The sequence below is a fragment of the Phoca vitulina genome, unplaced genomic scaffold, assembly GCF_004348235.1.
Source record: "Phoca vitulina isolate PV1807 unplaced genomic scaffold, GSC_HSeal_1.0 scaffold27, whole genome shotgun sequence".
NCBI lineage: Eukaryota > Metazoa > Chordata > Mammalia > Carnivora > Phocidae > Phoca > Phoca vitulina.
In genome coordinates, this window is record NW_022589730.1 from 13,498,136 (window position 1) to 13,510,360 (window position 12,225).

A 12,225-nucleotide genomic window follows, 5' to 3' on the forward strand; every position below is an offset into this window, starting at 1 on the left:
GAGTCTGACCAACCAATTTGAATTACAAGGAAATCGAAAATGGGGAGTTTTATCTTCTTTAGATTTCCCCCACAAAAGTGAAATTCTTTTCTTCCTGTTTAAATTGGAACAGACTCCCTTCCTCATATTTCTCTATCGTCACAATAGGGTGCTGAGGTTCTTCTTTCCTTTGGGCGGAGTTGTCCTTAATATTTTACTTAAGGATTTTTATTCTAGGTAAATTTTTTACTTTAAGGGACTTTTGTATTATTCTGAATTACAACCTTTTGAAAAAGGTCTTCAAGCATGTTAGATAAGTTTTTAAAAATTTAACATGAAATTGAGGTTAACAATGAAATAAAACTCTACCAAGAGTCCTAATTGGTCCTTCAAGTCCTAATACGGCAGTGATACAGTCAAATCAAATTTCCATTCCCAGTAAATTCTTCCTAAGGAGGAAAAGTCCAGATAATAAACTAACATGATATTACACAAGCTCCTATGCTTCATTTACAAAAATTATCACAAGTCACAAGGAAAGTATAAAAAATTTTCAAAAAGATGAGTATCACAGACTATGTTCTAGGACCAAAACACAAAAGTTAGATGTCAATAATAAAAAGTCAATTAAAATCCAAGTATACTTAGAAAACCAGTAACACACTTCTAAACAAGTAAAAAAAGTCGTAATAGAAATTTAGATATTCTTAGAACTAGACCATTAAGAAAGTACTACATATCAAAATTTATGGAATGCAACAAAAGCAGTACATAGGGGAAATTTTGTAATTTTAAATACTCGTATTAGAAAAGAAGGCAGAAAATTGTTTTCATTGATATGTGTCTCAAGAACTTAGGGGAAAAAATACCATATCAAAAACTGAATAAACTCAAAGTAGAATAAAGGTGATAATAAAAAGCAGAAATTAATGAAATGAAAACCAAATATACAACAGAGAACATGAACATTAACAAAACACTGGTTCTTTGAAAAGGCTAACAAAATCAAATGTCAACTGATACTGGTCAGTGATATCAATTGAAGACATATAAATACCATTAATAATGAAAAGAGAGACATGATTACAGATTAAGCAGAGATTTAAAAGAACATTATAAGCAATTTTATGGCAAAATCTAAGAAAATATATTTTACTAACACTAAATCAAGAAAAAAACCAGAAGGCCTACATAGTCCTATAACCATGTAAGAAACTGAATATTAAAAAATTTTTTTCTCAAGAAATATCAGGCCCATATGGTTTTATAGATAAATTTTACCAAAATTCCAAGAAACAGATCATTCCAAACTTGTGCAAACTCATCTACCAAACAAAAAATGAAGAAAAATACCCCAACCTATTTTATAACCAAAAACAGATCAGAGCAGAAACAGAAAGGAAAATTATAGGCCAGTCTCAGTTATGAACACTTATCTTGAACAAAATGTTGCATCAGGATCCAGAAATACAAAAAAAAAAAAATACAGACACGTAGAATCCAGAAATACCAAAAAAACCCACTATACATCAAGGGGTGCCTGGGTGGCTCAGTTGGTTAGGTGTCTGCCTTCAGCTCCGGTCATGATCTCAGGGTCCTGGGATTGAGCCCTGAGTCAGGCTCCCTGCTGGGTGGGGAGTCTGCTTCTCCCTCTCCCCCTGCCTCTCCCCCTGCTTTGCTCTCTAATAAATAAATAAAATCTTTTGACTCTTAATCTTAGGAAACAAACTGAAGGTTGCTGGAGGGGAGGGGTGGGGGGTTGGAATAACTGGGTGATGGACTTTGGGGAGGGTATGTGTTGTAATGAGCACTGGGTATTATATAAGACTGATGAGTCACAGACCTATACCCCTGAAACAAATAATACATTATATGTTAATTAATTGAATTTAAATTTAAAAAAAACTACATATCAAGAACAAATTGGATTTACCTCAGGAAAGGCAAGATGATTTAACATTATTAGAACTATAAAATCTTTAATCACTTTAACGGGTGAAAGAAGAAAACCATATGATCATCCCCACAGCTGCAGAAAAAGCATTAGGTAACATTCACCACTTATTCATCATTCATGATAAAAACTACTAGCAAACTAAGAACACAAATAACAACTTGGTATTAGCTGACAAAGGGTATTTATCAACATCTAAGGCAAACTTCAGTGTTAATGATGATGATATACCACTCTCTTTAAGATCACTGAGATGACAAGTATCTACTGTTTCTATTCAATACTATAGAGTTCTGGCCATTACAATAAGACACAAAAATGTATTAAAGAAGGAAGAAAATTGTCATTATTTAAATATTACATGATTAGCTACATCATAAACTCCAAACAATCTATAGACATTATATTAGAATAAAAAAGAAAATTTAGCAAGGTGGCTAGATATAAAATCAATACTCAAAAGACAACTGCATTTCTATACACTAAAGAGAAAATATAATTTTTTAAAAATGCCATTTAAACTAATCAATATTAAGAGAAATCAGGCCAGTGATTTCTGGAGGATGGGGAAAAGTGAGAGGAAAAGAGTGGGAGGAAAGGGGTACAAAGTAGCCCAAGGAAACTTTTGAGGATGTTATGATCATTTTTCTTCATTGTGGCGATGGTTTAATGGGTGTATTTAGCTACCTATACTGTTATCAAATTACTATCAAAATATGCAGTTTACTATAGGTCAATTACACCTCAATAAAATTTGGTGAAGATGCAGAGAAACAGGAACACTTGTACACTGATGTGAGTGTAAAATGGTGCATCAACTTTGGAAAATAATTTGATATCATCTTGTAGCATGTGCATATGCCCTATAGCCCAGTAACTGCACTCCTAAGTCTGTATCTAAGAGCAGCATTTCTCAAGGAGGTCATTTATTACAGGATTTTGAATTAAACAGTTCACTGTACATGGTGCAGTACTAATACTTTGCATGACATTTCATTCTCTGAGCCCCTACCCCATAAATGCCAATATTTTCCCCTTGCACCAAAGATATTAATATTAACCAAACACTACTTTCCACATTTTCCAGACTCTCTGCAATTAAGGTGAAGTCATGTGACTAGTTCTGGACAATGAGCCATGAGCAGAAGTGACATGGGGTCACTTCTGCTTCCAAATATACAAGAGACAGTTCATGAGTCTTCTGTTGTCTCTGCCTCTGCCTCAGCACCAAAAGAAGGTTGCATGTTCCAAATGTTTTAGGAGAGCAGAGCCTCCATTAGGCTGGGTCCCTGGACAGTTATGTGAAAAAAGAAATCTCCACCAATTCACAGTGGACATTTAGGGGAATGAGAAAATGCGGTTATGTCAAGTCACTGACATCTGGGGGGATTTGTTACTATAGAATAATTTAGCCGATTTGTTGACTGTCCAATAATTTCACAATCAAAACACTTGTACATATTATCAAATGTCCCTTTTGGGCACAGTAACTCGAGTTGAGAACTACTGCCCTAGAAAATCGACTTGCATACCAGGAGGCATATCAATATAAGACTATTTCAGCAGCATTATTTATAATAAAAAATTAGAAGCAACCCAAATGTCCATCAACAGGAAAATTCCTTAAGAAATTATGAGAATTTAGAACATTTACAGAGGGAAACATTATACAGAAATGAAAACCACATACAGCAAGCAACATAGAATCTTGTTATGAAAAAACATAATACTGAGTGGAAAAATTCAATCACAGAAGCCCACATGTAGTACAATACCATTTTTATTCAGATCAAAAGCAAAACATAGTTTTATTTCAAAAAAGATTAAACTTATTTCAAAAAAGAAAATGATGAATATAAATTCTAGGACAATGGGTGGATACCTTTGGGGTTTGGGGAGGCAACGGGAAAGATGAGAGTGGACACAGGTAGAAACACTGGTACTGATACTGCCATGATTCCTAAACTGAGTAGTAGGTTAATGGTTATTCAACTTATTATGCATCATAATTTAGCAAATATTAAGTAAAATATTAAAATATGATATCTAAAAATCTATGTTAAATTTTAAAGGATAAATTAAATAACCTAACACTTGCACAATAGAAATTTACCAATTATATAATTTCTCCCCAACAATTAAATTTTAAGAGTGCTTCATTTAACGTCATAGTTGGAATTTGACATTTGAAAATGTAAACTAAATGATCATGCTCAAGTGGTTGTCAGATTCGATTATCAACAATTATTGCTAGGGTTATGGGCAATCTATCTCACACTTCATTTCTAGCTCTTCTTCACATATATTTAAAAAAAACAAAAACAAAAACCTTCTATTTACTCTTAGTTTTTCCTTTAACAGAATGAAACAGCAGAATGAAAAAAGAAACAGATAAACATTAATGAAAACTCAGATTGCAAAGACTGAATTATTTTTCCCTAACTCGGTCAACAGGTTTTAAAAGACTGTTTTTCAACATACTCAATTATTTTTAAAGGCATAGTGCAAAACAGGTTTTACAAGGTTGGTCTGTGAGAAAAGGAAGCTATTTCAATTTATTCAATGGTAGAAGTCCATCCAATAATAGGCCTGGGAAACAAGACAAGCCTCTAGCTCTGAATGAAAATGCTAATTATAACTCGATCTTCTGACCTTATCTGAACATTCCACTGCTTTCCTGCCTCGGCTTCTCTAAGCACAATAATCTTTCTGACCATCTCCTTCATATGTCAAGAGATTTTTCACCCTTCAAGTTTTACTGTAATTGCTACCTCCTTCATCACAAAATTCTCTGATTCCCCACAAGAAAATGTAATCTCTCCTCCACTCATCTCCCGCACTACTTTTCTGCATCTCTCTTAGAGCAGATATCGTTGTGCCCATCCTTCATCTCTGGATAGTAAATTATAAGCAATTCAAAGGCAGGGATGATGACTTACCCACCTTGGTATTTCTGGGACACCAAGCAAAGTGGCTTCCCCACAGAGGTTATTTAATAAATAGTTGTATTAAATTTGCCTAAGCAAACGCCTAACATCATAGAGAAGAAAGAAACAGACTGTTGACCTAACAGGGCATCAAACATTAAATATGCATTTGTAATGATGACCTATGGGAGTAATAATGATGACTAATTTTTCAGAATTCAATCCAGAGGACAAAATCTTCAGTAATAAGATACCACTAATTCTTCAATGCTCAGACAAAAGTTAAGTAATGGTTTCAAAACAGGTGACTGAAATAGATCTAAATATACCTGGCAGCCTGGCCAAAATCTTTTTTAAATGATCAAGTATTAGTCTTTTTAGGATTAGAATGCATAATAGCAGAGGGGTGGGTAGGGAACTGACATGGGCTATTTACATAAGGAACGACTAAATTATGAATGAAGAATGAATTTGCTACACAGCAAGTGAGTAACAAAGCCATTTACTACTGCACACACTTGATTTTACCTTATTCATTTCTAATCCCTGGAACCAGCAGATTAAACATTTGCCCATTTTAAAAAGTTCACTTTAACAAAAGTTGTGGGTTTTTTTTGTTTTGTTTTGTTTTTTGTTTTTTTTACCCCTCTATTTATATCCTCCATGTTCTGCCTTCTTTCCCATGCTCATTCAGGAAGAAAAATGGTAAAGAAAATATTTGCTTAATATGCCCCCAATTTTCAAAAACCCTTTTCTTCATCCAAATTTGCCTTCCCATTTATTAAGAGATTATCGTATCATTTAAAAATCGGGAAATACTAACATATAATTATGGTAATGATACTCCCACCAACATTTGGGTATTAATAAATCGATCTGGCAAAAAAAGAATGTAAGATTTTCCCAAGCAATCTGGTTCTTTCTAGTTTATAAATGATAGGAATAAAATAATTATCATGCCCCAAGAAAAGCAGATAGTGATGTTGGTAATATCTATCAGCTATATCACAGTTTTTCTCTGAAACAAGTTAACATTTCAGGTTGAAAAATTATGACTAGCTAAAGTTGATAAACTAAAAAATGTTAATTCTGGGGCACCGGGGTGGCTCAGTCCGTTAAGTGTCTGCCTTTGGCTCAGGTCATGATCTCAGTGTCCTGGGATTGAGCTCCGTGTGGGGCTCCCTGCTCAGCGGGGAGTCTGCTTCTCCCTCTCCTCTGCCCCTCCTGCTGTTCATGCCCTCTCTTCCTCTCTCAAATAAATCTTTAAAAAAATGCTAACTTCACTGGTCACTGCACAAAGAGAGACAGGTATGCCAAAGTTGGATCAAAGATTCATGCAAGAGAGATAGTCTAACCCTTGGTAACCATGCTTGAATGGTCCTAAAGCCATGGACTTCAGGATCATTATACTATACTACACAATACATACTCAAGATATCAAGAGATGTCTACTCATAAAGAATAGTTTATCATCTACAGCCTAAAATATAATACTGAATTTTAGCTGCTCTGCTTTCAAGCCTGTAAGTAAGATGCATGTACTAATAAAGTAATGATCACCGGGGCCTCACGTGGGCCAACAGCATTGTTATCTTCCACAACTCCACCATCCAACCATGCCCACTGGTAGAGCACAACAGGAACTGGATTAGACCTTAGATGAGTGAAAACCATGGACCCCATATTAAAGAAATGGCTCAGGGCGCCTGGGTGGCTCAGTTGGTTAAGCGACTGCCTTCGGAGTCCCGGGATTGAGTCCCACATCGGGCTCCCTGCTCAGCACGGGGGGGGTCTGCTTCTCCCTCTGACCCTCTTCCCTCTCGTGCTCTCTGTCTCTCATTCTCTCTCTCAAATAAATAAATAAAATCTTTAAAAAAAAAAAAAAAGAAAAGAAATGGCTCAAAGTAAGCTTAATGATACTGGGAAACCTGTTAGTATTTTGTTTGTTTTAAACTTACTTTTCCACCAATTAGTGGCAGAACATGCATCTTTCCGGTCAAGCTGTCTTTCACAGATGATACTATCAGGCAGGTCCCACACAGGATGACGTGGCGTCTGGTCCATCGGTTCACTGGCAATTGCATTTTGCCTTTACGGACATTATACATTCCTGAGAGCTGAATCCTTTCAGAGCTACTGGTGCTGTGAGGTTTTCCTGAAACAAACACAAGCAAACATTTTAGTCCAAAGAATTGGGCTCTTTTTATTTATTTATTTATAAGATTTTATTCATTTATTTGACGGAGAGGGGAGAGGGAAAAGCAGACTCCCCGCTGAGCAGGGAGCCCGATGCGGGACTCGATCCGAGGACCCCAGGATCATGACCTGAGCCAAAGGCAGACACTTAACTAAGCCGTCCAGATGCCCTACAATTGGGCTTTTTTCCAACTCCTGGCATACCAGATAAACTATCAGGGCAACAGAGAATAATTATTGGGCAACAATCTAATTTACAATTGAGAGACTCTGAAATCCGCAATAATACAATTATGGTTAAGAACTACCACATCTACTCCACAGACATTTTAATTTTAGATGAAGAAAAGCTTTTTCCTTAAAACGCTCGGAAAAGACTATTTTACGCCCTCTGTTAAACCCAAGTTTTATTTCCTTCTATATCCTGCACATTTTTTTTTTTACATTTAAAAAAGGGATAACTTCAAGACTTTTATAAATGGCTAGAGTTAACTTAAGTACACTAAAAAGAAAATATTATAGACTGAGATAGGAAAATAACATTCAAGATCTAGCATTTAATGAAACTAATCAGTTTTAATGGAATTAACTGCTGATATTCTTGCTCCTACAGTTACTCAATGTACATTTACTGTTAAGGAGACAAAAATAACTTTTCTAATAAGAAAATGTTACTCTATGATAGGTTAAGTACTCAAGGACAGACTTAACACCAATCTAGGAAGGATGCTGTGTGGTGGTGCATGTGACTCATGGAGGGAAGACAGAAAGAGAGGGGCACTGCGACTCAGAGACAAAGAGAGCGCTGGGAAAGATCTTAAGAGTCTTCGTTTCCAAGATGGAAATGAATCTGGCAGACTGATATTCAGACAAGTCCTATCAACTGGATGGGAGAACTACTGTGATTAATATATGACAGTGTTATAAACAAGGAGCAAAACATTCCCCGTTGTAGACACTGAATGTATAATGGCAAAGAGTACTGAAACCCATGCTCAGAAATAACTAATGAGAGGGGCGCCTGGGTGGCTCAGTCGTTAAGCGTCTGCCTTCGGCTCAGGTCCTGATCCCAGGGTCCTGGGATCGAGCCCCACATCGGGCTCGCTGCTCGCAGGAAGCCTGCTTCTCCCTCTCCCACTCCCCCTGCTTGTGTTCCCCTCTCGCTGTGTATATCTCTGTCAAATAAATAAAAATCTTTAAAAAAAAAAAAAGAAATAACTAATGAGAGACACGTGTCCTTGAACAGGACCCAAGCCAGAAGGGTTCTATTTATTTGGAAAGTTGCCTAGTTGCCAAAGGCTAGCAGAAAAAACATATTCAAGGGAAATTATATTCTTATGAATTTTAAAAATTCACATAAATACCAAGTAGTTTTGGTAGATGTCTAATACCTGCTAGAAAAGGAAACAGGAAGAGTAGCAGCACCAAAAATAGATCTCAAGAGATCCAGAGTGTTGGAACCCTCCCAATACATACCTTTGGGCAGAAATAACAAAACCAGCGGGTTTGAATTTCACTTCCTCTTTCTCCCAGTATATCAGATGTTTTATAAAGTAGATACTGCATACGACATAATTTTGCTGGGGCTGGGCCAGAGTGAAGTTTAACAGTGGTTCAGCTATTTCAACTTGGTGCCCAGCAAACAACTACACACCGCTAACACCCTCAAGGGAGCTGAGAACTCCACTGACTTGTTCAGTCACCAGATGCTAATGCCCCGCAAAGAGGTAGGAAGCCCAGGAAACTTCAGATCAGACCTGACTTGCCAAAGGCTGCCAGTGATGGATCAGACCAGTCATTCGCTTGTCCCTTTCCGTACGAGTTCATTTACCTAGAGAGAAAAATGCTCGGACTCCCAGTCTAAGAGCTCCTTTCTACATGACACTCTTCCTGTAGGGAAGAAGGTAAGTGTAACAGACTACCGCTTTCTAAAATCCAATTTCCACGAATATAAGAAACTAACATACACTAACGAGGAATCTGATCTAAATATGCACATACACATGCACACGCGCGCGCACACACACACACACTTACATATGGACTAATGAATGCAAAGAAGGAGACAATTTAGCCACATCCAAGAGTGGCTTCAAGGACACTTGTTAACCTGTCACATCTATGTAGATCTGTGAGTAACCACAGACTGATGAAAAAAACAGGGATACATAAAAATAGCCCTTCCATTCTCCCAACTCCACAAAAATCCTAGAGAAAGCCCTAGAACAAATCACCAGATAGAGTGGACGATACATCCCAGAAATATATAAAAGAGTATGGAGACATCAACAGAGACAGGCTTTTTATTCTCTAGTTAGAAAAATTCCCAAAGGGCCTTGAATAGTCCTGGAGCCTAATGGTAAGATCAGTCTGTCCTTGGAAAGCCCTAAACATCCCAGTCTGAATCAAACCCCTCCTTGTCTTGTTCTGAGTGAACTTCAATATCCTTGTGGTCTGCTCCCTCCCTGGGTGTTCCAGATCAGACACGTCCTCAGGACTTGGCTGTGTATGGAGTACATGGAATATGGAGATGAATATGCACTATATACCTGGGCAACAACCCAGATGCACCCTCCTTTGCATCAGACTTCCTTATTCTATGACATAAGGAATTATCTCTCCCTGCCAATTCTTAAACTTCTCAATTCAGAGGAATTCCAATGGTCCTATGCTCTAATAAATATTGACAACACCAAGTAACCAATGCCTACCAATTGAAAGTTGGATCATTCATTAAAACTTTTATTTTAGAAATGTTACTCTAATTTCCTACAGATTTAAGGCATTTCTTACACGATCCAAGAGGAAAGACAGACAGCAAAAGCAAGTATTTCAAGTTGAGATAGAGACCTGACCACAGCAGAGCGACTGAAGTCTCCTTCAGTCTTATCTATCATCAGGGAATTTTACTAAAGAAATGATTAGAAGAGAAGTATTTATTTATTTAAGGGAAACTACAGTCTGTTCTGCTACAATATTGTGATTCATTAATACCAATTAGCTCATATGATTATAAATAGGGGAATGGTGTCATTTTAATATGCATATTGTGTTGGTTCAAAAAGATTTACTCTAGAATTATAACTTTCAATAGCAAAGGAAAAAGCCCACAGCAAATATGCTATCTCAGTGCCCACAAGCTAGCATTTCTATTGTTCTGTTATTGTGCAGTTTTAATATTCCTTAAGGCAACTCAACTTCCAGCCACACTAGGATGCCCATGGGGACCATCTGGATTATCTCCCGAGGCCCCATCATTACTTTTGTTAGTATTTTGGTTATAAAGATGCATGGACTTATAGTCCTGCCCCCTTCCAACTACATTTTCCCATAAACCCTTTTATTTTTATTTTACAATTTTGGAGAACATGAGAATTTTCAGGAATATATATAAAGTAGCAGAAACACCTGTTTTAACTATAAGACCATTTAAACAATAAAGAAATAAGTACAAATTTGGTTGTTGCCAATCACATCTTTGCTAAATATATAACCGTGTCTATCATTGCAGTTTAAAAATATGTCCATAAAATTCTTTTAAATTCTTCCCCTCAAAAGGTAGAGCCTAATTCCACTCCTCTTGCATGTGGACTATACTTAGTGACTCGCTTTTAACAAACAGAATGTGGCAGAAGTGAAGCAACTTCTGAAGGTCGTAAAGGGCATAGAACTTCCTCCTTGCTCTCTCTAGGATCACTCTTCCTCTGCCATGTCATGAGGACACTCTGGAGACCCTATGTAAAGGCCAACAAGGTGAGGCACTGAAATTTCCTGCCAAAAGCCAGTGAGGAACTGAGGTCTCTTTTCACCAGCCACATGACCGAGCCATAATAGAAGCAGATCCTCCAGCCCCAGTAGCCCTGGAGAATGGCTACCCCCAAGACATGCTGACTGCACACCTCATAATACTTGAGCCAGAAGTACCCAGCTAGGCCACTCCACTCCTGAACTCGTGATTCAGAGAAAGGAGGAGATAATAAATGTGTGGTGTTTTAAGCCATTAAGTTTCAGGGCAATAACTAATACAACTTTACGAAGTTGGTTTCATTTAGCTCTATTTACCTGAACATAGTATTACTTAAATAACCCACATTTCCCTAAAATCATCTACAAATTTACAGAACTTTTGTATAAACTAGTGAGGGTCTACTGTAATCAGAAATAGTAAAAAACAAGAATAATATATTAAGCAATCACAATTTCCAAAACTTTAGAGAATGAAAGTATTCATGATGATATAGCACCAAAAACTAAGGAAGTCTGATCATCGCATAAAAGTTAATGGAAGAATTTACCGTGTCCCTAGAGCTGAAAATGGTCAGGAATGAGTGAAAACATTCAACCCTCACCCTCACCTCTTCTACCTTTAGAGCTTAGACTGATAAAACTCTAAAGCATGTTTCTTATTGCATATAAATCCTTAAATCCTTCTTGACTACCTTCAGTGACAGAAAGACTGAATTAAATTACTTGCCTTGGGTCATTTCAAGAGCTGGCAGAAGGATTTAAACAGCCCATAACAAGGTCTGGAGACCTGAGCACTGAATGGGCACCTGGGAATTTTGTCTCACAGCTGAAAGGCTAAACAAAGCTCAGCAAGACGTGCTGGCAGGAGCTTTGAAACAGATTTAAGACTAGCTGCTTTTAGCTAATGGAAATGACAACCAGCTGCTAAATAGATTTGGGGAGGGTTAATTTATGTATCAGATCAAAATATATAAAGTCAACTGCCCAGTAAATCTTGCTTCTTACTGACAGCTACTCAGTTTGATTAGGTTTATTTGTATCGCCAAAATTACTGTAGACCCTTATCCCTGAGAAATGTCATGCCTTGAACCTTTCTCTAATCTCTAAATTCTTGAATACCACTAGAGCTTATAATTTCCCTTATAATATTAATTAAAACAGTACCTGGAAAATGTGAGCTAGCCCCTCATATTCTTATAGATTCTGTAAACACAGAGCCAAAATAATTTTTTAAAAATCTACCAAAGCAAGCCCTAATATAAACTATAATAAAATCAGCCAGGAACTTAAAAAATTCGAGAAGTCAGAGCAATGAAGATGATTACCACAACTGTACACTGTATGTAATATATAACAAACTATAATAAATTAAAATGTTAAAGGAAATGCTGAATGAAGACAAATCACAGCAGAGGGCTTCTA

The 12,225-nt window shown here is 36.9% G+C and overlaps 1 protein-coding gene across 1 annotated transcript in view; it reads right to left on the minus strand.

Annotated features, from left to right (window-relative positions):
- PHLPP1 (PH domain and leucine rich repeat protein phosphatase 1) overlaps nucleotides 1-12,225 on the minus strand; it is a 217,309-nt gene that overhangs the window by 97,309 nt on the left and 107,775 nt on the right. Inside the window, exon 2 of the mRNA XM_032422705.1 lies at nucleotides 6,819-7,015. Within this exon, the coding sequence (XP_032278596.1) occupies nucleotides 6,819-7,015 (197 nt within the window). The remainder of the gene's footprint in view (nucleotides 1-6,818; nucleotides 7,016-12,225) is intronic.